The sequence below is a fragment of the Ictidomys tridecemlineatus genome, chromosome 8, assembly GCF_052094955.1.
Source record: "Ictidomys tridecemlineatus isolate mIctTri1 chromosome 8, mIctTri1.hap1, whole genome shotgun sequence".
NCBI lineage: Eukaryota > Metazoa > Chordata > Mammalia > Rodentia > Sciuridae > Ictidomys > Ictidomys tridecemlineatus.
This window is the reverse complement of record NC_135484.1, coordinates 98,852,072-98,878,520: the sequence shown is the minus strand read 5'-3', so window position 1 is coordinate 98,878,520 and position 26,449 is coordinate 98,852,072. Positions and strand designations below refer to the sequence as shown.

The 26,449-nt window shown below is 38.4% G+C and overlaps 1 protein-coding gene and 1 long non-coding RNA gene across 3 annotated transcripts in view; one reads left to right on the top strand and one right to left on the bottom strand.

The window, feature by feature from the left end:
- Window positions 1–10,135, bottom strand: part of Gclc (glutamate-cysteine ligase catalytic subunit) — a 48,054-nt gene extending 37,919 nt beyond the window's left edge. The window contains exon 1 of the mRNA XM_005318554.5: window positions 9,560–10,135. Coding sequence (XP_005318611.1) covers window positions 9,560–9,709 — 150 coding nt within the window. The 5' untranslated portion in view covers window positions 9,710–10,135. The remainder of the gene's footprint in view (window positions 1–9,559) is intronic.
- A 2,901-nt stretch (window positions 10,136–13,036) lies between these two features.
- The window catches only part of LOC120889054 (uncharacterized), a 125,537-nt gene continuing 112,124 nt past the window's right edge, over window positions 13,037–26,449 (top strand). The window contains exons 1-5 of one of the 2 annotated variants that reach the window (XR_013425100.1): window positions 13,037–13,785; window positions 17,327–17,460; window positions 20,613–20,774; window positions 23,340–23,516; window positions 26,009–26,216. This is a non-coding gene — a long non-coding RNA (uncharacterized LOC120889054). Of the gene's footprint in view, window positions 13,786–17,326; window positions 17,461–20,612; window positions 20,775–23,339; window positions 23,517–26,008; window positions 26,217–26,449 lie in introns of those variants that run through there. The other variant, XR_013425099.1, reaches the window with a different exon arrangement.

Here is a 26,449-nt window from a genome sequence, read left to right as displayed (position 1 = left end):
TCCTGCTGCTTGTTCCTGCTGCTTGTTCCCGTTGAGTTCTCGTGAGATTAAAATGGGATTTGGAGATAGCCTCGTGGAGTAGGTGAATTGTGCGGAGACGGTAGAACGAGATTGCCCCTGGACCTGTGTGGAGGCGGTGTGAGAGCGGGAATAAAGAATTGATGTTTGAACCTACAAAGGTGTGTGGTGGCTCGTGATTCTGATGCCAAGCCGAGGCCTTTGGCAAACCACTTTATAGAAATTCAGTAATTTCCTTAAAAAGTTAAAATACACCTCTTGTAGGTAATAATCAAAACAAGGAAAGAATACGTCCATACAAAGACTTATAAGCTAATGTTCAAATTTTTGTTCGTAATAGCTAAAAATTGGATCCAACATAAATGGCAAATAAACAAATGGTGGTATATCCATAGAACAGAATATTACTCAGCAAATAAAAGGAATAAACTACTAAACAATACAACACGGATAAATTTCAAAATATACAGAGTTAAAAGCCAGACCATACAGGCTGTCATATGCTAAGGGCCATTGTCAAGTAGGAATGAAGCATCGAAATTTCCTTGCCAAGCATACCCCATGCTGCTTAGAGGACATTCGATGGGACATTGCATGCATGCTTTAATAAGGTGACCTTGCTCAAGGACCAAGGCGGATCCGGGTTTAGAGCTGATCAGGTTTGAGGAAGTCAGGTTTGAGGAAGTAACCGGCTCCTTGAGTTTAAGGCGTTGCTAGTTTAAGATAATGGGTTTTAGGGAAGTTGGCGGTTGAAGATTATTGCTGGGATTAGGGTGTTCCTGCTGCTTGTTCCCGTTGAGTTCTCGTGAGATTAAAATGGATTTTGGAGATAGCCTCGTGGAGTAGGTGAATGGTGCGGGAGACGGCAGAACACGTTTGCCCCTGGACCTGTGTGGAGGCGGTGTGAGAGCGGGAATAAAGAATTGCTGTTTGAACCTACAAAGTGTGGGTGCCTCGTGATTCTGGTGCCAAGCCGAGACATTGGCAGTCATATGCCTGTAGTCCTAGCTACTTGGGAAACTCGAAACAGGAAGATTGCCTTATCCCAGAAATTTGGAGCTGGCCTGGGCAATATAGTAAGACTGTTTCTAAAAAAGTAAAGAAAAGTCAGATTGAAAGTATATACTGTAAGAGTTCCTAGATAAAAAATTCTAGGAAATGCAAACCAAGCTACAGTGATCCAGAGCAGATATGAGGTTGCCAGAGGGTAGGGAGAGGGAAGAATTAAAAAGGGGCAAAGAGGGGCTGGGGATGTGGCTTCAGCGGCAGCGCGCCCCGTCTGGCATGCGTGCGGCCCGGGTTCGATCTTCAGCACCACATACAAAGATGTTGTGTCCGCCGATAAATTAAATATTAAAAAATTCTCTTAAAAAAAAGGGGGGGGGGCAAAGACATTTTTGAAGACAATGGATATGTTCATCTTGACACATACACACTTGTGTATCAAAACTTACTGATGCTGGAGATATGGTTCAGTGGTAGAGCACATGTTTAGCATGTGTAAGGCCCTGGGTTCAACCCCACCCAAAACCAGAAACTTATCAGATAGCTCATTTAAATAAAGGTAGTTTATTTTCTGTTAATTATACCTTAATAAAGCTGTTAAGATTTTTTTAAAAAAAAAACAACTTGGTTATATTAAATGTCAAACAGAGTACTAATTAGCAAACTCATTAGGATGCCAGCAATATCAGTAATGCCCATATAGTTTTCTATCTTCAATAATACTTTCAGATGCCTTATATATACAAATTCTGATATTAGAGGTTCAGTTAATATTGTGACATCTTTTCTAAAAAGATACGGTCTTAATGAAGCAAGTTTATGTTTCAAAATGGTGAGTCAGAGTACTGATAAATGAATATAGTGCTAAAACTTCTTCCTTCTTTTTCCTTTCTTTCTTTCCTTCCTTTCTTCCTTTGTGGTGGTGCTGCAAACAAACCCTAAGCCTTGTACAAGCTAGGCAGGCAGGCACTCTGCACTGAGCTACACTCTGTTCTTACCTCTTCTAGACAGTAGAGACTTCACATGGAGAAATTCAACAGGGATATGGTGGAGTATGAACCCGCTACTTATCCTGGGGATTGAATATAAGGCCTCCAGAACACAAGGCAAGTGCTCTACCACTGAGCTACATCACCTCTACAAACTGGCCATACCTGTTCATCACATTTACACCATCAAAATGCACAGAGAGCTTCACACAATTAATGAATACAAGTTTTTCAAGGCACTTTCTAAAAGTGGCACTGAAAGAAGACTCACAGGGCTGGGATTGTGACTCAGCGGTAGAACGCTAACCTAACACATGTGAGGCCCTGGATTCGATCCTCAGCATCACATATAAATAAAATAAAGGTATAGTGTCCACCTACAACTAAAAAAAAAAAAAGGCTCACAATCACCTGAAATGAGTTCCTGTAGCCTTTCTCTCTCTCAAGCACACCTACATGCACACATCTGCCATGGACATAGGAATTTCTGGGATGCTATGGAAAAGCTTAGTGCCTCAGAGACTTAGTGAAGGACTAAGTAACTCAGTGAGACCATGTTTCTAAATAAAATATAAAAAAGGGCTGGGGATGTGCTCAGTGGTCAAGTACCTCTGGGTTCAACCGCAGTACCCAAAAAAAAAAAAAAAAAAAGAACTGTATGTTTTAAATGGATGTACATTAATTTCATACTCAATAAAATTGGGCTTAAAAAGAAAATACAAAATTTATAAAACACAAAAAGAACACTAAAGCAACAACAAAATTGAGATGAATACCAAAACTCATAATCAAGGTCACATCTAAGGCAAGTTTAAAATTTCAACCTTAGGGGTGGATGTAGTTCTGTGGGACAGCATTTGCCTAGTGTTCTAGAGGCCCTGAGTTTGATCCCCAGCATGGGGGTAGGGGCAGGGAAGGAACAGGAGATCTGTTATGGTTTATATATGAGGTGTCTCCCAAATGCTCTTGCGTGAGACAATGCAAGAAAGTTCAGAAGCGAAATGATTATTTTATGAAAGCCTTAATCTAACCTAATCTAATCTAATCAGTGGATTGATCCTCTTCAATGTATTAACTGGGTGGTAACTATAGGCAGGTAGGGTGTGGCTGGAGGAGGTAGGTCATTGAGAACATGCCTTTGGGGTATATACTTTGTTGAAGGTGACCAGAACACTCTGCTTCTTGATTGGCATGTCCAGAGCGGCTTTCCTCTACCATATCCTTCTGCCATAGTGTTCTGCCTCACCTTGGGCCCACAGCAATGGGGACAGAGGTCAATAAACTGAGACCTCTGAAATTTTAAGTGCCAAATAAACTTCTCCTCCTCTAAAATTGTTCTTATCCAGTTTTTTGGTCACAGAGACAAAAACAGCCAACTAAAAAAGACCTTAGCTTCAATTCCTTTTATATATACACAAAGGATCTGTTATATGGTTTTCTAACTTTAAAAAAGGAACCTCTTGTTGCTGGTTGCTATGGCAATTTAGCGAGACCCAGTCTCAAAATAAAAAAGGGCTAAAGATATAGCTCAGTGATAGAGCACTCCTGGGTTCAATCCACAATACCACCACCACCAAAAAAAAAACACCAGAAGGCTCCAAACAATGTCTGACTTTTTTCCCCTAGATTTCACCACTGTTTGGATGAGGTCAATAAATGCTGTTGAATCCAGGTCCTGTGATGGCCAAAGGAGATATAAAGATTAAACAATTTTTTTTTTGTGCTACAGAATATACAATGAAAATACAGAAGAAACCTAAATCTTTGTGATGTTTATTAACAAATAATTCATATCCAATATCTTATTCTAAGAAGTCAATCTAGGGGGTTGGGGCTGTAGCTCAGTGGCAGAGTGCCTGCCTAGCACATATAAAGCACTGGGTTTGATCTTTTGGAGCACCACATAAAAATGAAATAAATAAAGTAAATATATACATAAAAAGTCACTCTAGATTTTGAAATGCAATTTAGAAATTCCATAAAAAATTACTAATGAAAAAATAATTAGGGCTGGGATTGTAAATGCTTGCCTGGCACATGTGGGGCACTGGGTTCAATCCTTAGCACCACATAAAGATCAAATAAATAAAAGTATTGTGTCTATTTACAACTAAAAATATTTTTAAAAAAATATTATACCTGCTGTGCAAAAATTCAGTTAATTGGGAAAAAAAGCCCATAAATATGAAAAGCTTCATTCCCCAATGACCATGGCTATTTAAGTGAGATACTCTAGGGCTGGGAATATAGCCAGCCCTATAGAAACTTGAATGAACAAGTTTCTAGGTTCAATCCCCAGCACCACAAAAAAGAAAAAAAAAAAAAAGAAGCAGCAGCAGCAAATGAGATACACAAGTTATACTGAAATTCCCAAGTAACTTATACACTGTATTTTCCTCTCCAGATTCGTATGGACTTTCCTGTCAACTAGAAGACAGTTTACCTTCTTGCCTTTGAGAACCATTACATTTGGCTTAAAAACTAGAAAAATAACATTCATTTGTACGCCGTCTTCTGATACCTTTACAACGTTATACTTTATAAACTCTGTAAAAGATTTTATAAAAATCTCATATATTCTAAAACCTGGTATAAAGTGTTTAAGAAATAGATGTGGAATCAGACAATTTCAATTCTGATATCTCTTCTACTAGGTAGTTGAAAAGGCCTGGGAGGCAGCTAACACCTACTACTAGTGTGATTAGGAATAGAGAGACAAATTTATTACCATATTTATATCACAGATCTCCTAGATCAGTCTTTCAATATGCCCATACCAAGTTATGAATAAAATATCTGAAAATTGTGTGTGAGCTATGCAAAAACAAGTGTTTATCCTTACTTACTGACTGATTTTTTGCATTTAAAAAAAAAAAAAAACAAAGAAAAATCAGTGGCCTAAATACCCTTTCCATCATCAGCTATCCTGGAGTAATACAAGGTATCTTGTATTGGAGTTAGGACTTTTATTTCCCACTGTAAGAGCATAATACATAATAAGGTTCGGACCTATAATATTAAAGGTAAAACAGGCATCTGTATGCTGATTTGGGAATCTATGGACTTATAAGGTTCCCCTAGGAAAATACTTTTGAGTTCCCATAAGCCAGCATATATGGGTCTTCACAACACAATCCACTTTACCAGTGACTGGTTGTTGGCACCTTCAGGTGAATCTCAGAGTTAACATATTTGGGCTTAAAATATATACATTATTAAAAACCTTTTCAAAATGTAATTAATTAAACTATAAAAGCTGGAAGGGGTAAGAGAGTACAACCCTCTCCTTTTCCAAATAAAGAAACTGAAGCTCTGGATTACACAGGGCATTTGGCAGACCTTGGACTAGAACACAAATGAACCCTAAATCCAGGGTTCTTTCTGGTATGAAGATGTAAATAATGCTCTGGTAGGTAGGGCTCAGCATTTCTAAAGCTGAAAGCGCTCTTCCAACCATACCTACATTAAGTTTTAAGAGTTTTTGTTTGAGGGGCTGGGGATGTGGCTCAAGCGGTAGCGAGCTCGCCTGGCATGCGTGCGGCCCGGGTTCAATCCTCAGCACCACATACAAACAAAGATGTTGTGTTCGCCGATAACTAAAAAATAAATATTAAAAAATTATCTCTCTCTCTCTCTCTCTAAAAAGAAAAAAAAAGAGTTTTTGTTTGATTCTTTCCTTAAAAAAAAAAAAAAAAAAAAAGCAAGCATGGCCCTATAAATACAACAACAAACCATGAAAAGCAGTATTTGGTGACAAGCCCATACACTACAACTTATCACATCCAAAACACTACTTTCTGTCTAGCAGGACCATCCCTCATCTCCAGGGGCCACACCACTCACCACACCTTTCTCTACTTTTATCTGCTCGGCCTATTTCTCAGGAACTTCCCAAGGCTTCTAACCCAGTCTTCAGAATTGTAGTCAGTACAGGCAATAGTGAGTTCCTACGCTGTGCAAGGACTCATGCTAACTTTTCCCATAGTGCTCACTTCAACAAGAAAGGCTTTCAAACTCCTTTACCTGTGAACCACAGTAAGAATTTACCTGCAACTTACCTTGTTTACACATTCTCAAAAAAGCAACTCAAAAGTTTGACATAATCTTACAATATATGATAAATTATTTTGTGTGTGTGGGTTTGGGTTTTTTCATCTTGTTTTTTTTTTTTTTTTGGCAATACTGGAGACTAAATCCCAGGGTTGCTCTACCACACTGTACTATATTCCCAGCCCTTTTTATTTTTGAGACAGGACCTAACTAAGTCTGTGATCCTCTTGAGATAGCCTTGAGCCTGTGATCCTCTTCCCTTAGCCTCCCCAGTAACTTGTAATTGCAGGCATGGGCAGCAATATTCTTCATACTATTCAATTTCATTTTCAAAATGTTTTGGTTGACAGAGATATTAGCACTTCAGGGTTCACTGCAGCACTGTTCACAATGGCCAAGATGTGGGAACAATCTAAATATTCATCCTCAGAAGAATGGATAAAGAAAATGCGGTATATACGAACAATGGAATGTTATTTAGCCTTAAAAAAGGAACTCCTTCATTATGTGACAACTTGGATGACTGACCATTGAGAATATTATGCTAAGTAAAATAAATCTGTCACAGGACAAATAATGTATTATTTCACTTATATAAGATAGCTAAAATACCTAAACTCCTAGAATCGGAGAATAGAATAGTGGTTGCCAAGGGCTAAGATGAGGGGAAAATGAAAAGTTGCTAATCCACAAGCATGATGTCTCCATTATGCAAGATAAACAAATTCTGCAGATTTGTAGGACATTGTTCCTGTAGTTAACAACACTTTACTGCATACTTAAAAATTGTTAAGAAGGTAGATTGCATGATAAGTGTTCCTATACAAAAATAAACAGTCTTGGTTGAAGTTTTCAAAATTTCTCAACCCACTATGGATCATGGCCTCAGTGTGAAAAATAATCCTCTAACTCATAAGAGGTGATTACTTTGGTAAGAAGACGGAGGAATAGTTAGAGGTTGACAAATCCTTAGACATGAGATCCCCTAGGGAATGTCACACTTTCTCCCTGTCCATAAGATGGGAGTTGAAGGATATGGGGCATCACTAAAGTGACATTTCAGAAATAAAAAGTAGAGTGGGGCATTTTTTCTAACCATCCAGGCAAATTTCACAACTGTAATCCTTTCCCTGTGACAGGCTACCCATTTCCAACAGACGGGAACACTAGTCTTGAAAAATTTTATACTCCAACCAGAGAGATGATAGAAAAATCTAATATAATAATAAGTGGGCAGATTTTTTTTTTCATTTAAGATAACTTTTCAACCTCAAGTTTCTGTTAAACAGTCAACTCTCCACTCTGAAGGATGCTGATTTGTTAGTGGGGAGGGGTCAAAGGATTTTTTTTAGGAAAAAATCTAAGGGATAGAAAAGATCATGAAATAAACAGAAAAATACTAGTTAGAGGAGAAGCAGTTCAAGTTTTTAAAAAGCAATCTGTAGCTTTGTATTTCATTTACAATATATAACAGATATCTGGAACACGAAATTTGAAGATCAAGTTTCAACAGTCACTAATGAAAGTTTTCATAGATCTTTGGCACATTCTAATGTAAGAGCAGGGCTATTCAGTCAGCTTATTAATCATGACAAACCTGAAGTCTTAATTATTCAATATATGTGCACATCATCATCTTTTCAAGAAGTTTGTTACCTGGCTGAAATGCTGTGCCAAATTTTCTCCCCTTTATAAAAGCAAAATACAAGTACACATTACTGACACTCTTTTTCGCTTCTCTTCATCTTTTGGGGTTGGAAGGAGAAGCAAATCTCTCTCTATGAGTCTTTTGAAGTAGAGACATATGTATGTTATCACATGTCAAGGCCCACACTTCACTCTTCTCACACCAGTTCATTCAACCACTACAAGTCACTTACAGTAGGTAGTTTTAAATGTTCTTTCTGCCAACAGGAGAAATACATTTCAAAACTTCTCCATGAATGGAGATAAGTAGCGATGAGGGTTCTCCAGAGTGAGCTCCTGTGCTCCAACTGTGTTGAAAGTCTGTTGATATACAGTTTTATCTGGGACAGTGACTATAAAGGTAGTCCTAATTTGATGTGAAACAGGCACAAGTAAAATTCTAACTAGTTGCACAAGTACCTGATACCAACCATATCAGGCACAAGGTTAAATTCTAGAAAAACAGGTAAGCAAGAAGCATGGTGTCCCTCCTAAATATCAGTCCCTCCTCCCAGGGCTGATATTTTCCTGTGATATGGAATACACAAATAAATGTATAAATGCAGATGTTGTAAAGAAATACTGAATTTTAGATTAAAACTGAAGAACTACCAAACACATTTTATGTATCCTTTTTCTGTCCAAACTGTGAGAGAACATTTTGTAGAAACAGGAATTACTAGTCATTATTACTTTTCTAATTTAAATCAGCAGAGTTATCTACCAATCTTAGAAACACGAAAAACTAACTTTTTGCAATTAGGTACTCTGCATTGGTATGGCAGCACTTCCACACTTGGACCAAGAGTGATAACAACACTGACCAGAAGATAAATTACAGGAGTAGCAAAACATCTACAGCAAGTGCCCAAACCATGCAAAACAGACAGACTTCTCAAGAAGTCTTTTAATAATATGTACTGCATAGTAATGTTTTTTAAAAACAGGAAGGGCACAAAAAACTTTGGCAGAAAAGACTAAATGTAACAATTTTTTAACATTGCTGCTTTCCAGATCATTCCAATAAATAATGTTTCAACACTGAAAATCTAAAGATTTCATCTCCAGGCAGAACACATGCTAAAGCGCTGAATGGTGAAGTTTAGGTGCAGGACTCAGATCATCCTAGGAAAGCACTGAAGAATCATAACTTTGAAGACTTAAAACATTCCCACTTATGCTTAAACAGGAACCGAAGGTTCCTTCCTCCTTTAGGAAAACTGAGCTGTAACTTGTTCCACTTTATAGCTATAAAGTTGGCGGTTAAAGACAGAGAAGTTTAACAAAAACACCTAGATGAGGTAGGGAGGGCTGTATGATGTAAGGATGTACATCCTTTAGACCTGACTTCTAAAAGCAAGAGGCCTCGTAGAACAATTTAGTCCCTTCACATTAATCGCAAAGATGAATTTTGAGATGGGACAGTGGGTGGCGGTAGCCTTCAGTCAGAAGCTACACAAAACTTTCTTGTATACGTATATATACACACACGTATATACAAACTTTTTCATGCTCACGTCCTCCCAGCACCCAAATCCGCGTTTCTTGAATGAAGGGGAAGGCTTAAATGAATGAATGAGTGAATGAATAAACGAACAAACGAGAGCTGGGGAGAGATGGGAGACTGGCTAAGGGGCTCAGGCAGGGCCCCCAGGGCCTGTGGCCCTGCACACCGGTCCGTAATGGCAGAGACAGCGCCAGGGCGCAGGACAGAGGACCGACAGAGATGGGCCGGGGATGAGGGTGCGGGTCCCGCCTGGCGGAACAAAGGAGCGCGGTGACCTGGCAGGGGCACCGGTCGCAGCGCTCACCTCGTCGCCCCACTTGAGCACGTCCTTGTGCCGGTCCTTGACCGCATGGTAGATGTGCAGGAACTGGAGGATCCCGTGCCGCCGCACGTGGTCGGCGTAGCGCTTGGTCTCCTCCCAGCTCAGAGGCGAGCCCTGGGACAGCAGCCCCATGGCCGCCCCCTCCTCCTCGAGCTGACGGTGGCAGTCGCTAGCTCCGGGCGCCGGGCGCGAGCCGGACACTCAGCGGTCCGCAGAAGGCGGCGGCTGCTCCACTCAGGGGGGCGCCCTCCGGCCGCAGCAGACAGAAGGAGGGTCCTATCCGTTCTGGCTCCCGGCGCGGGGATCCCCGCCGCCCAGGTGACAGACCCCGGGTCCGAAGCACCGCGCAGACAGAGGCAAAAGGCGACAGGACAGTCTCAGCGGATCTCAGCCCGCTCCGACTCCCGCCTGCTTCGGCTTTAAGTCGCCGGTGGCGGCTCCGGATTCTCGGTGCCGGTGTCCTGCACTGGTTTCTTCCTACTTGTGTCCAAAACCTGCGCCGCTGCGGAGCATGCCCAGTCTCCGCGTCCGCTGGCTCGCCGCTCCCGGACGTGATCCGGCGTTCCGGATTTTATAGACTGCGGGCGGGGGCGGAGAAAGGAGGCGGTGCGAGAAAGGGAGGCGTGGCTGAGAACCCGAGGGGTCGCTAGGGGCTGCGGAGGAGGCGTGGCAGGCGTGGCTGGGACAGAGTCGTAGGGCGGTGCTCTCCAGAGGCGGGGCGGGGAGAAGGGGAGGGGTTCAGAGAAGGGGAGGGGAGAGGGCGGAGTGACCCAGGCCTCAATTAAGCAAAACTTGATAGTTGAAGAAGATTGGTTAAATGAATGAATGAAGAATACAGCAGATTACTTTTTAGGTGGAAAAAGTCTCACACCTGTAAGAAGAGGGTGAGAGCGGCAGATATGTTGTGAAAAATATTAATTTGGGGAAGTTACATGAAATACAAATTCAAATCTAGGCTCCACAACTTACTGACAAAAAACTTTTACCTGTTTAAGATTAAATTAATCATAACTTTTATGGAATCTTGTAAGGATGTACATAGTGTAGATATGAATAGAGTTGATTGTCAATAAATCCACCTGGTTATCAGGAGGAATCAATTTGTCTACAAGGTTTTTGATACATGTATATATTTTCATTATTTGTGTATCCTTTATTTGATGACATATTTTCTAGATGGCACAGACACTATTCATTGCAGTAAAAGGGGTTTTGTGAACATTTCCAGATAGACCATGTGAAGGAGCCATTTCCTAATTTATTCTCCATCCAAACCTAAGATTTGTCCACCAAGTGATCACAGTGATGTTTACATGAGATTATCACAGATACGGTAACTACTAGGAACAACTGAAGTTGCCACCCTGCCCCTAAGTAATTTGTTCAATAAGTAGTGCTGACAGAAATTATATGACACGTCAGGGGGAAAGTGTCAGCAACTAGATCATACATGTACTGAGGCCAGAAAGTGTGTATGTATTAGGCCTCCTTCTCTTGAATATAGAGTTAACATTTAATAAACATTCAATTGCTGAGTAACTGTATAATAGGAGTCTTCTTGCAGAAGTGGGAGACAAAGATACTGAAGGTCTGTGATTTTCACAGTGGGATATGTGTATGTATGTGGGGGACTGTGAAAATAGGAAAGGTGATGTTTGAAATCAGGAGTTGATATTTCAATTCCTACCATACAACTGGAATAAAAACCAAGGCTCCTTCTAAGTTTTCCTCAATCCATTCAACAACTACAGCTACTGTCCCAACTTATTGTAATGCCCTCTCCACCAACCTCACCAGACCTGTAGATGGTCTTGGCTTTCTTCCTGCTCAGAATTTTCCAACCTCACATATTTCTGCTCACCCTTTGATCCCAGTTACGTCTCTCTTTATTTTAGTTGAATTATGCATGCCTATATTTGTAATAATGATGAATAATTTAAAAATATTTAAAAATAATTTTAAAATGTCTACACTAGGTAGTGACTTCCTTTGGGATAAAGATAACTTATGCTTGGACACTTAATTCTAGGAAAGTGTCTAGTATACAGCAGATGCCTAATAAGTGTTAATTTTTTGTGGAATGTAGAAAGTTAGGCTGGAAGAGAAACATGTTTCACCCACAGATTGAGACATCTAAAAGACTATCTGATCATTCTCATAATCTCATCCTACATTTTCATAGACCCACCTTTATCAACATGACAGCCATGGACCATAGGTGGTAACTGAGCATCTAATATGTGGATAACATGACTGAAAACTTTTAGTTAATTTAAGTGATCTAAATATACTTTGAAAATTGGTATTTCATTTGGTAATTGGAAAACTTCAAATTTGGAAGCTAGAAATGTGAGTTCACTGAATTTTCAGTGTAAATTTTATGAAATTTAAATGCAAATCAAGTATTTCCAAGGTAAATGTATGGCCCCGGAGATGCACTGAATGTAATACACACAGACTGAAAGACTTAATACAAAAAAATGTAAACATTTCATTAAAAAGTTTATTTTGATGGCTACTGCAGCACAGGCCTACTGAACTGCAGCGCCTCCTCAGGCTGAGGCAGGAAGATCTCAAGTTAAGGGCCAGTCTCAGCACTTAAGGAGACCCTGTCTCAAAATTAAAAAAATAAAAGGACCGCAAAAAAAAATTTTTTTACACTGATTGCATGTTGATACGATAGTATTTAAGACATACCGAGTAACTAAGATAATTATTCATATTAATTCACCCGTTTCTTTTTTAGCTGTTAAAGGTAGCTACTGAAAAATTTAAGGTTACATATGTGTTTTGCATGCCACTTCGTTGAAACAGCGCTGGCACAGACCTTTACATACGCCTGCTGTTTCCTCACAGTGACTCAGTGCAGCCGGTCTCTTAGGAGACTGTGAACTTCATTTTAATGAGGAAATACGGAATTGCGTGGTTCAGAAAAAGACCAAGTTCTAATACAGCGGAAGTCCTACGCTATACTAAACGAATTAACAGTTAACACTGTTAATTGAGCCTCAGATTCTGGTTCAAACTTACTTAAGGGGGCCTCTCCCAAATTGCCCCTGAATTACGAACCAAAGCCTATGGGCTCTGGACAACCCAAAATTGGGTCCGGCATTGAGTCATGTCAAATTTAAGTCATGGTCTTCTTAGTACCTTTAGTTATTTCTGTTAAAAGAAAAAAAAAGAAAGAAAGAAACACCACGGATCAAAGGGTCACATTTGACAGTGCATTACATTTACAGGTCTACTTCTCGAATTCATTCTGTAGATTACTCGGGGCTCCGTTTCGGACACTTGGGAGAGCATTTTCAGCTGACAGGCGCATTAGGGATTTAACCATTGCTAAAGGGAGATGCAGAAACTCATATCTTGCAGAATCAGATCTTCCCTAGGCCACGATTAAAGGTCGATCCAAGGTCATTTCTTCCACGGGACAATACTGGAATCGGTCCACTGGAACCCACCCTGCCTAGTGGTGGTCTGAGTAGCACATCCTCGCCAGCTAGCACCCAGCGCGGGCACAAGCCCCGCCTCCAGGGAAGCTGGAAAAACCCGGGCAGTGGAGCCAGACCGCTGGGGAACTGGGCGACCGCGCTGAGCATGCTCGGAGAGCGGGTCTGTCGCGGGAGGAAGCGGCGCGGGCTGCGGGCGCTGCACGCCGCGCCGTTGTTGTGATACAGCCTCCGCCACGTGACTGCGCGGGGCCCGCCTTCCCTGCGCGCGGTGCCTCCTCACGGTGACTCAGCACTTTGTGCGGGCTCGGAGCCGAAGGTCTATCCCGGGGAGGCTGATTTGGGGCAAAGTCTTGGTGGTTATTCCTGCCCCCGGGCTGCAGAAGCCTCAATCGCTGTGGTTACACTTCAGCTACGCCAGGCCTCCAGGCAAGGAGGCTCTGTAGTCCCATCGTTACCCATTTCCCCCTCATCTCGGTTTCTCAGAGATCAAATAAGAAAAGCATAGGGATAGTGCCCAGGGGTCTCTGAGGAGGGTATTCCTGGATTAAGTCACTTGAGGCCACCTACCCCTGCCTTACTGCACTCTTTGGCCTGAGTGTACCTTGTCCCTGAAGTTTTCTCAGGTCTCAACAAATTACTGTGCACAGCACACCAGCTTCATGCCGGACTTTTGGAATCCAAAGAGCAGTGCTGGCTGTCCTGGATTGCTGCGTTTTCTGGATGAGGCGACTGAGATACTAATAATACTAAGCACAGGTAGTGACTACCCTGGGATCTGAACTCAACTGTAGTTTCAAAGCTTGTGTGCTACAGAGCCTGGGTGAAGCTGATGGCCCTTTTCAGTGGAACTCTTACAGGTCTCCAGACAACCTCCAGCGTTTCAGATAGTGACTTTCTTTTAAATTCTTAGCTGGTAGAAAGTTATTTCTTAACAGTGCATGGTACTAAACTACAAAAGATATAAATTGAATTATACTTGGAATTTGATCATATTCAAGGAGGTTTCCAGGTTCTTTTAATAGAAGAGCAATAGGGGGGTCTTCTGCTCAGGGGATAAGCACAGTTGTGTTTATCATAAGTATGGGCATCCCTCTCCTCACCTATTCAAATGAGAATTTGGAAGAGACAAGGTTTGCCAATACTACTGAGGTGAAAATGTACAAGTGTTTTTTGCATTGAGTAGTATTTCTAACACATGTTACTGAGATGTGTTATTGTTATTTTAAGTCAGAAGTGCAAAAAAAAGCTTTTATTTTTAAGTCAATTTTTAGTTTATGTGGGTTTTTGAAAAATATAAACATGCTTATTTTCATTTACTTAATAAAGGTCTGTATAGTTGAGTAAAGCCCTTTAAAAAAAATACAGTAAAAAATGAGTCAACAGGGTACAAGACTAAAGATGTAGGAGTAAGAAATGATGGTTTTAGAATCAAGATATTTAAGGAGACATGACTTGATGGGATTCAGAACTCATTGTCTTCCTATGAGATGCTAAGGAAGAAGATATAGGTGTCAAGATGATGGGATGGGTTGGGAAGGGTGAAAGCTTAGTTCAGTAGACTTACTCTTCTAAATCAATGGTTATGGAGTATGGTTAAAGAAAACAACTTTTTTATTATGTACATTTCCAATAACAAAAGCAGAGAGAACATAGTGGAATGACTCCTCATGTACCTATTACCCATCTTTGGAATCATCACATGACTCATCTTGTTTTAGTTATTTACCCTTGTCCTCTCCCCCATTAGTTAAAAGTAAATCTCACTGGGGTAGGAGCTCTGTTATTATTTCCAATGGTTGAAGAAAGCAGAAAGTAAGAGATGGTTTCAGTAACAGAAATGGAAACCAGGAAAATGGAAAGGAATGACCGATAAGATAAGCTAATGCCTTAACAGAATTCAGTTTCCTTTATCCTTGTTATAGTTTGGGTCTGGAATGACCCCCAAAGGCTCATGTGTTAAAGGTCTGGATGCAGCAATGTTCTGAGGTGGGGTTCTTAGGAAGTGATTGCATCATGAGGGTTCTAACTTTATCAGTGGATTAATCCATTGCTAGATTGATTGCTAAGTAGAGGTGGTAGAAACTGTAGGAAGTGGGACCTAGTTGAAGGGAATGGGACTTTATCATTTTTCTAGCCCCTTCCTTTCTTTCTCTTTGATTCCTGTCCACCATGAAGCAAGCAGCTGTGGTCTACCACATGCTTTCCTCCATGATGATCTATCTGCCTTATCATTGACCCAGAAGCAATGGAGCCAAGGTGATCACGACTGAAACCATAAGCCCCAATACATTTTTTTCCTTTAAATTGTTTTTTTTCTTTTCTTCAGGTATTTGGTCACATCAGCAGAAGACTGACCACCAAACTCCTGAAAATGGAGACTGTAGACATTCCTTAGCCACTTGTCTTTTATTCCAAATTATCTAGCTATTCTAAATTATGGGACTTTGAATAGACAAATAAAACCCAAAAACCCATGCTTGTCACATGTAATAAAACTGTTTCACAATGATTGGCATGGACAATTATTATTGTTAAAGTAGGTCAAGTGTTCAAAGGTAAAGTCATTAAGATATGTATTTACCCTTTTAAGGATTCCTAATCTAGTTCCACACTTTTGCCTTTATTTTACTTACCTAAATTCATATAATATATGTAAACTTCATTCTAGATAATACCAAATAATTGACAATTGGCCTGGTCTCATGCAGCAATATTCTGAGGTACATAGATTATCTATCTGTGCATAGATAATAAGATGTTTAAAAAATGTTTTAATGTAAACATAATTGCATCTGTGTAGAAAGGTAGTTGTACTTCATATTGGGCAATTTTACTCAGGTAAGACCAGTTCCTGAAAGAAAACAAAAGAATGATAACATAATTGTACTTCTATAAGTTACTTTCCACACTTTACTCTCTTCCACTTATTTTAGCACTTGGGTTTAAATGTAGTAGGTACCTTAGGAAAAGAAATTTGACTTACCTAAAAAAAAATTTTCCTACAATGCACAGAACAGCCCCACAACAATGAATATCCTGCTCGCAATGTCAATACTATGAAGTATGAAATTGAGAATCTAGGTCTGTTGTATCAGGATATAGTAAGTGTTCCATGGGTGCTATTCCTTAAATATTTGCAAATATTTCTAAGGTCATCAAAATGGTTAGTTGAAAAGAACTGAACATACACAATGATTAGCATCATTTTGTTTACCTCTCTCTCTCTCTCTCTCTCTCTCTCTCTCTCTCTCTCTCTCTCTCACACACACACACACACACACACATACATACACACTCACACTCACTCCACCCTTCAGAGGAGTATTCAGCAAAGGGGATGGGTACCAGGTAAGCTTGTTGCTCTATTTGTCTCTGATCTGGACATGGAGGGAGAATTAAGAAATTACTCAAAATTTGTTATGATCAGATTTATATTTATTCTTCCCTACAAACCAAAAAAGGCAGAATAGCTTCCCAGTATGCCCTAGGACAGTTTTGTGCCCTGACTAGTTACAGGATGCCAAAATGCTGTTTCCTCTTCACTTTTGTGATGGCAAAGCAAAAGTTAATTTGAGTGGTCTGGGCTCCTTGTTCACAGCTTACTATGGAAAGCAACATCCTTTGCAGTAAAAAATATTCTTATTTTTAAGGTGTACAATATTATGAAAAAGGTTAGAAAAGGCTATTATGAAGTATCAGCACAATTTACTGAGGAGGAAAACAAAACCACAGATCAGGAAATACAATAATAGAGCAAGTTTGTAAACAGAACCAGGTTTGATTCAGATCTGTTTGACTTCAAAGTCTTAAGTTCATTTCCACTTTCCTCACATCTCTAAAATCAAAACTGAAATTAGAATAGGCCTGTCTTACAGAGAGTGCTTTGACAGAAAAGGAGGAAATTAAAAGTGAGGGAATAAACATGTCTTATATCTACAATATCCCTGGTGCTTTACATTAAGAATATTATTCAGTTTTCTTAATAGCTTTAACTTACACATAAACTAATAGTGGACAGCCTTGGGGTTTTTTATGAATTTAATTTGCTCTTTTATAATGTTCTCGGTATGCCTCATTAATTCTAAGAACTGACTTAGTTCTTAGAAAACAGAGGATTCAGTTCTCAAGAGAAATGTTGATGATAGAAATTGCACTTAATCCCAAGCCTTTAGACTGTGTGATGGTATAATTCATTCAGTATATGACTGTACAAAAGAAAATTATTAAATTTGATATTTTTATTTTTTATGTTTCACTTTTTCTATGTACCTTTTGGATTCTTTGTACACAATTCTAGGATTTGAGAACAATATCTACATCATGTGCTGATTAGAGAAGATATAGGAAAGACCAAATGGCATATCAGACGTTGAATCACTACTTTTGAGAGATGAAAGTAACATGGGAGCTAGTATATCTCAGAGACCCACAGTGAGTTTTTTTTTCTTTTTTAAAGGAAAATCTACTCTAAGTATGATCCTTATAGGAAATCTGTGTAAACCAGGCCACTGCATTTTAGTAATATTTCATAATATCATTCACTAAAATTCATGATATCAAAAATGAAAATTCTCTATCCAGAGACGTCTCTCAAGCACTCAGTAAAGCAACTTTTTCTTGTCCAGGAAAACCAAGTGTAACTTTTCTGAGAAATCATGAACTATTTCCACATACTGGGAACTAATCATTGTTTATACTGTCCTCAGTAAGGTCAAGGGCAACATCCTTTGGTTGCAGGCATGTGTGATGGGGAAATTCAGTTTTTTGGAGTCATAATTTGATTGCAGTGTGACAGCAATAGTTAAAACCTTGAATGTAAGAATTTGCCTTTGAAAGTAGATGACAGAGGTTATACTTGGCACTATCTTTTTGTATTCATTATGCAAAACAAATAATTAAGAAATCTTCCCAGCAAGCACAAGAGGCCCTGGGTTCCAGTGCCAGCACCATAAAACAAAATGACAACAACAAAAAAGTTTAACAGGGTTGGGGATATAGCTCAGTGGTAGAGTGCTTGCCTAGCATGGTCAAGACCCTGGGTCTGATCCTCAGCTCTAAAAAATAAAAACAAAAAATAAATAAACAAACACACACACAAAAAAAAACAGAAGAAATCTTTTACAGATGTTTTCTAATATTTAATCAATCACTTGGAGTAAATATTTTCATAAATTAGTTGTAAAATGAGTAGCAATGTTGATCTGGGCTACAAAGAACTTAGTGTGAATGTTTGGACAGAATGTAAAATAGCATAGTTATACAACTAAGGTAATTCTCTGTTAGAGACTTTAATGACAGTTGTTTATTTAACAAATACTTCCTTGGCATCCATTCTGTAGGTTCTGGGATAGTCTGTGAATGAATGAGAAAGAAAGCCTTTCTGCTCTCATGAAAGTTTCCTTTTGGAAGACAATAAAATTGAATCATTTCAGATGTCATTCTGAAGAAAGTAATAGCATTTACTGTTCTCATGAGGATTTTTGCTACACTGTCTTCTGGTTAATTTTTCTCATGGTTTAGAATTAAATTAAACCTGTGTTGTGATTTTGCAGGCCAAAAGAGCTTCTAGCTCTTGAAATATTTTTCCTTTGCTTTTGCTGGAGTTGAAATATGACAGAAGTAGAAAATTTCCCCCCATTTTTCTTTAGATAGGGTGTATAACTCCCCTCATAAATGCAAAGTGAGATAATCAGAGTATGTAACTGTCATTAAAAGATTCCTTTATTCCTTTTGATAGTCCCTAGTTTCTATATGAATCTACAGATTCTTAAAAACAATGCTTAACCAGTTTCTAAATTGTGAAGAGGTTGTGAGACATTTATGATATTTATCATAAGCCAAAGTAGTGTCAAAATGTCAAAAGGAATATTTGAGTAATTAATGACATGCCTTCAATAATATTACACTATCATATTCTGTAGGAAGACTATGTTGATATAAGGTTCCTGGCAGAGGATGGGGTAGACTAGAATGTGAAATAAGAGGGAAAAAGTACAAATAGTCCTGTTTTTAAGGACTTTAGTAGTTTTGATGATGTTAAATTTACAAGAAACAAGCAATTTAATTGTCATTAAATTGTATTACACTCAAGCTGACATATAAGTCCTGGGTTTTTTTTCCCTATAATACAGTAACATAAAATCTTTTTGAAAACAGAAACCTTAATAAAGCTTTCCTCTCTCTCTGTAATTTCTAGATGGAAAAGGGAGATTCAGAATCATTACATTTTAATTATAGTAATATGTTTTGTGGTTTCCAAATTTTAGTTTTCAAGTTATGGCCAGTTTCTACGATTATGGGATGTTTTATATTGAGATGATTATAAGGTAACTTACTTAAAAGGCAAAAAGAAATGCCAAGGTAAGTCTGCAAACATTTACTTCAACATGTAAAGTCTGTTAACGGCTCAATTCAAGTAACGTGTTGTTGCATGATTACGGAAAGCTAGGTTTCTTTTAACTACTTAGAATACTGTTGAATAATATAAAACAATAGCTTTTATGCTTATTTTTCTGTGAGGCTTATAGTTTTAGTAATTACATTAGTATTACAATCCAGAATTCCAGAGGAATGACATAAAAACTGACATGGAGATTATGAAAAATTACCAGAAAATGAAAAGTAAAAAGAGCAAAAGAGAGAGGTGGGGAGAGGAAAAGAGAACAGAAGGAAAGAAAAGGGAAAACAGTTTGGATCAGTGGTTGGATTCCTTACTTATTAGCTCATTGACTCTTTCAAAACATTAACATGCTAGTGATAAGCCTTTGGCAAATAAGTTAACCTCTTAGCCCAAGTTCTGGGGAAAAATATTTTTTTAAATAATCAGAAGCAATGAAATTGGAAAGGATAATAATTCCATCTCTGTCTCATGGTTATTGTGAGGTTTATACTATGTAACATATATGAATATGCTTTGGAAAAAATTCTCTACAAATGAAAGTTCTCTAAAGGTACTGTCAATAAAAGGCACAGGACCTTTTTCCATCTTATTTCTGAAAACATATTTGAGGTATTTCAAGGAGGGGTTCAGGCCCACAGTACAGAGAGCAAGATGAAAAACATCTTTTATCTTCCAAGAGAGATTGTAAACTGTCCCAGTAATCAAGCTAAGTGTATGAAGGCACAGAAGGAACAGAACAATATCTCTTTGACTAATGTCTTTGACAAAAATAACAAAAACAACTGCTTTGCGTACATCAGACGTGATATCTTATTGAGAAAAAGTTGGGTAGATGATTCATTCTACAAAACAGGAAAATTTGATCAAGGAGACTGAGTCACCCAGTTCAATACTTATTTATGCAAAGTCTGTTTTAAATGTTTACAGACTTGTTTCAAATAACTATGGTCACTGTGTTCCATTAACCGAGACATTAGTGTGTATCTCTCGATGTTCAAATCTAAAATACCCTGTCATTTAATTCACACAATGACCACATGAGGTGGGCAATAATTTCTCCATTTTGCAGATGAAAAAAGTAACCTTTGAGGACCTAAGCATATTTTTAAGTTTACCTATGTAGTAAGTGGCAGGATCTGAATTAAAATCCAGGCCCTTCATTGCCTTTCTTCTACACTTTCAGCTCCAGAGGATCTGCTGCCAGTGCTTCTCCAACATAGTGGAACAATGGCACTGAGCTCAGGACTCCACTGCAAAGTCAGCTGTTTATCTCTGAGTTCATTGGACCAGTGACCCCTGCCTACCCCAAGCATGCAGTCCTGTCATCTTCACCGGTGTGATAGAGGTATTATCCCAGAGGCAGTTCTCCATCTAGTTCAACTCCTCTTATCAGTCATGTTCTCTTAGTTCCAGTAGTGTGTGAATACTGTGCAGGGTTTAGGGGAGCTGGCAAGGGTAGGGGTTCAATAAGTGAAAAGGTGAAAAAAATAATAATTTAAGGGGACTGGAAAATATGAATAGATTTAATGACTATTTATTAAGTGCCCACTCAGTGTCAGGTACTATTCTAGGAGCTGGAACAAAATAATGAAAAAAAGAGTGGTTGTCAACAGTTTGTAGCCTTGCTGGATATACCAGTGTAAAATAAGGAGCCACATGAATTAATGCACAATTTAAAATTATGATGGCTTAGGATAGTAAAATAATGCTACAACAAAGAATAAGGAGAGGAAGATATAGTTTAGACGGGGAGTGAGTGTTTCAGGAAGGTCTTTCTGAGAAAATGTTTAAAAAACTTGTTTATAATCTGTATTTGAAATATTTGTATATTGATTCTGGAATAATACGACTGTTAACTTTTTTTTAAATTTTATTTAATTTTGTAAAAAAAAAAACTAGGACAGGAAACTAGATTTAAAAACTCATTTCCAAATCCCTACATAAACCAAATCCCAATAAAGGATTTTTAGTATTATTTATTTTCCTTATCCAATATAACAGCTTAAGTATTATCCATGCTTTTTCCTTTTTCACCATCATTGACTGTTAACTTTTATGGAAGTTATAGTTAATAGTAAGAAATGTTTATCATTAGTTCATATGCATAGTTTTCTTACAGTTGTTAGAAATAAATCACAGAAATGTATATTTCTTCATATGCTTTAATTGTGAAATTTAAGTAACTATTTTAATTATCTTTGTATTAGCTGGAGTAAGACATAATAATCGCACATTTTTACAGACAAAACAACTATTTTTAAAACTTTTATTTTATTTTTATTGGTTCTTTATAGTTATTCAAAACATTAGGATTTGTTTTGACATAATTATAAAAGTATGGAATATAACTTGCCCTAATTCAATCCCTAGTACTTCCCCTATCCCTTCCTCTACCCTCCTGCTATTCCCTTCCCTCTACTCAACAGATCTTCTGCTATTTACTTGTAGAAAATAGCTGTTATTTTGTTTCAGATTTTCTTTTTTTTATATCTCTCAATTAACACAAGTTTAACTATTTCTTTATATGTTAAAATAATCTTACTATTCAGTGTATCTGGTCTAATATTAATACTGTATGGTATATTGGTTACATCTCATTTCTAAATCTTCTTTATGTAACCACATAATGGTTTAATATAATCAAATATCATTTACTTACTTAGTTAACAAAACTAGTTTTTCATTAAAAAATTTGATGAAATTTGACAACTTTTAATAATCACCTCAAGAAATACTTAGAACTCCCTTTATTAAGTAAAATATATACATTCCCCTTAACATTTTGGGTGTAAATTATCACCCTTTTTTAAAATAGAGACAGTTACTTCTTAAATAGCATAAAAAATAAAAGTTTTCTTAATTAGTGGGAAGGAACTTTATTTATTTATTTTACTTTCCATTATTCCCTCTGTGCAGAAACTTTTCTGTAAAACTATAGCCTATTTTCAAATATAAAACTAAGTTCTCAACTGTCCTCTTTCTTGCATACTCTCTTGGGCCAACTCCAAGCCACACCCACCACACTTCCTCTTGTAGGAAGGAAGCTCTCTTAAGACTCTGTGGGTCTGGCCATGAGGGTTTTCTGCTTGTAGTCGTGGTGTCCTGTGTGCCTTGCGGGTAGAGGGCTTAGAAGGGACCTGTACCTAGTGCTTGGTCCCTTTGAATCTGGAACAGTTCTATGCAAAGCTAGCAGGTCTCCAAGTACTCTAGGGAAACTTCGGTCATCTCTTCACTCCTTATTGCCTTGGTGGGCCTCTAAACTCTCCTTTTTGCCATCTTTCCACTCAGGCACCAGTCTTCATAGAATCACAGGGCAACTCCAACCCATACTCTTCTCTCAACAAGAAAAGTCTGCAACTTGTGTCTGCCCAAAAGGCACTGAGTCACTTGAACGTTGAGCCTGTGCCTATGTTCCCAGCTCTGGAGATGCAGGAGGATCACTAGATCCCGAGGGTTTGAGACCAGCCTGGACAATATAGAAAGACCCTTTCTCAAATAAAAGAAAAAAAGTTTGCCGCAGTCTGGCTGGGCACAAAATAACTGAGCCACCACACTGCCTTGTAGATTCAAATAGCAACTCTTTATTCCCGAACTCTCCCCGACACTCTACACGCTGGTTCTGGGGAAAAAATACACTCCCTCAACCAGGCTCTGCAGGCTCTGTGTACCAATTCTCTCAGAACCCTCCCCCGCCAGAACTCCACGGGAACTCAAGGAGCAGGTGCCTGAGGCAGCAGGATATGCCCTATTCCCAGCAGGATCCACCCTAAACCTGGAGCAGGGTCACCTTTCAACCAAAAATGCCATGCGTCATTCTTACTTGGCTATGGCTCTCAGCAAAAGTTGAAACAGGGAAGTTGGTAATAACAATGGCAATCACAATAACTGTTACTCTGTTTTTAAACAACAGAAAATCAGAGAGGTTGAAGATCACTTGCCAAGAGTACAGAATTGGAAAACTGTACACAGGATTGGAGCCCAGGACTACGTCTCTCCAAAGCCATCTATGCCACGTTCTCTAAAAGGACTCATGAGTTTCTTCTGTCCTCATGGCTGTTTTTGCCTCTCATGGAAACTGTTAGCTGAGGTAAGTAGGCTAAGAAGGGGGTGAGGAAGTGCACATCAATTTAGAGTGAGGTGGGTTGAGACCAGCCTGAACAATATAGAAAGACCCTTCCACATTTCTGCTGTTTGTTGCAGCAGTATGGTCAGTGCCCTACCAAAAAGCTTCTGAACTTAAATTTCAATTTTTAGCGCATGTGTACACACACACACACACACACACACACACTATAAAATTTGATGCATGAACTCAAAAGCCTTAAAAAGGAGTTCCTGACAACTGAGAAAGAAAAGTTATAAAATTGATGACATCTTTTGTTATAAAATGATTTTTTATGTTTTTAAGTGAGTTTAGATATTTTGTTGGTCTTTTTCCCCTTGAAAGAACCAGTGAAATGAAATTCATTTCACTCATTGAGTCTTTCTTTTCCTCTGTCCCTTCCTCCCTCCTTTCTTTCTGTCCTCTAATTTCTCATTTATGAGACACTTGTAATATCTAAGACATTATTAAGCATTATGGATTCAGAGATTATTGTACCTGGTTTCCTGGAATGCTACACAGAGAATAAATGGATCTTAAGAACAAAAGGTAAATACAAAAAAGGAAAAAAACAAAATCCAAAAAACCTCTACTACAAAACAAAAGGATATATCAGGAGTGGCCAAATAAAGTGTGATCTTTTTGTTTCATTTTTTGATTCATATATAGAGTACTCTCCACTGAGAGAACAAGGGATTAGGAAAAGCATCATGAGGAGGTGATATATAGGCTATACTTTGAAGGAGGTGTGAAAAGTTGATATATAGATATGGGGCATGGATGGAGTTTGGGGCAGTAGAACAATCAGGAACTACATCACGGAGTCAGAGAATTGGATGTGTACATGGTGCAGTGGCCTGAATGTTTGTGCTAGCCACCAATTCCTATGTTGAAATCCTAATCCACAAGATGATAGCATTAGGAGATAGGGGCTTTAGTTGGTGATATAGGCCATGAAGGAAGAGTGCTTATGTTTAAGATTAATGCCCTTTCAAAAGAGATTCATAAAAACTAACTAATCTCTGCTGAGAGCCATAGCCAAGAGGAATGACGCATGGCATTTTTGGGTTGAAAGGTGACCCTGCTCAGGGATTAGGGTGGCTCTGGGTTTAGAGTGGATCCTACTAGGATTAGGGTGGATCCTGCTGCCTCAGGCACCCGCTCCTTTGGAGTTCCGGTTGAGTTCTCATGGGGTTCTGAGAGAGCCGGTAGAGGCTGTGTGTTCACGGGAAGTGTGGGCAGAGTGCCAGTGAGAGTTCGGGAATAAAGAGTTGCTGTTTGAATCTACAAGGCTGTGTGGTGGCTCGGGTTTTTTTGTGCCCAGCCAGACTGTGGCAAATCTCTTCCACCATGGGAGGTGATTCTTAAAGTGGGCCATCGCTGGACACGGAAACTGCTAGTGCTGTTGTTTTGAATTCTCAGCCTCTGGAACTGTGAAAAACAAATTTCTGTTATTTAAATAAAATTTACTTAAATAAATAAAATTCATTAAGTAAAATTTAATAACATTTATGAGAAGCTATTGTTTTAAACTGAGTTTCCGCACTGTCAACAGACCAGACCAAACCAGAATAGTCATTTATGCTAGGTACCATGTAATCAAATAGAACTTAAAAAAAAGCCCAGTTTCCTGAAAAACAGAAGAATCATAGCAAATAATCATAAGGGGCCCAATAAACCTGGTAGGGTAACCTGATGTTAACCACTTCACTTTTTGCATGATGCTGTTTTCCTGTTTCTGCTTAAGCTACCTTACAAAGTCTGACTGTTCTGCCACACCTAGTGGAGTACCTTTCAATTTTATGAATGGAATGCTGCCCAATTCATGAATTGCTATAAAAGCCAATTAGATTTGTTTTGCACTACTGGGGATTGAACCCAGGGGCACTCTACCATTAAGCTATGACTTTAGCCCTTTTTATTTTGTATTTTGAGATAGGTCTTGCTAAGATTTCTGAGCCTGGTCTTTCACTTGCAATCCTCCTGCCTCATCTTTCTGAGTAGCTGGGATCACAGGCCTATGCCACTTACTGCAATTGGCTCTAAGTAGATATTTAAACTCAATTTGTTGAAATTTTGTTCTTGAACTCCAATTTATGGTGTTTACTATAGAAGCCTTAATGGACTAAGACACATGGCCAACAATATGTATTTAATTTTAATGAATGTTTGATTTTAAAGGCAAATGAAAAAAAATAAGTAAAAAAGATACGTCAAGTTCAAATTTAAAAGATTAATCTAAAGTCTTAGAATTTCGTTTTCTTCCTTTCAAAAGTGGAATCAATTATGCTCCTTAGTTTATACCATACTTTGGCTGTTGATCTTTTCTTCTATTTCTTTCACTTATTCATTGTTATTTCCTTCTATTCCTATTTCTGATTTCCATTCCCACTCCCACCAGTATTCTGATATACTTGATATTTATGCTTTCTTTGTATGAGTGGTTTTTTTTTTTTTTTTTTTTTTTTTTTTTTTAGGGCCAAGGATTGAACTCAGTACCTTGCACATCCTAGGCAGCACTCTGCCACTGAGCTAAATCCCCAAACCCTTGTATGTGTTTTAATTGTATAAATATTACTGATTTAAAATACATTTTATTATGGAAAATTTCAAACATAAAATCAGAATATTATAACAAACTTGCCTATATCTATTATCCAGCTGTGTTAATTATCAATTCTTTCAAAATATATTTTATCTTATCCTCATCACTTTTGCAGTCTCTTCCTTGAAGTTATTTTAATGAAAATCACAGACATCATATTATTGCATATGTAAATATTTCAATATGAATCTTTAAATGATAAGGACCTTTTACAGAAATATAATTACAATTATATCGCTATTATCTCACTTAAAATTAGTGAAAATTTCTTAATTATTTTTGAAGAGGTGGCAATCACATTTTCTCAATATTT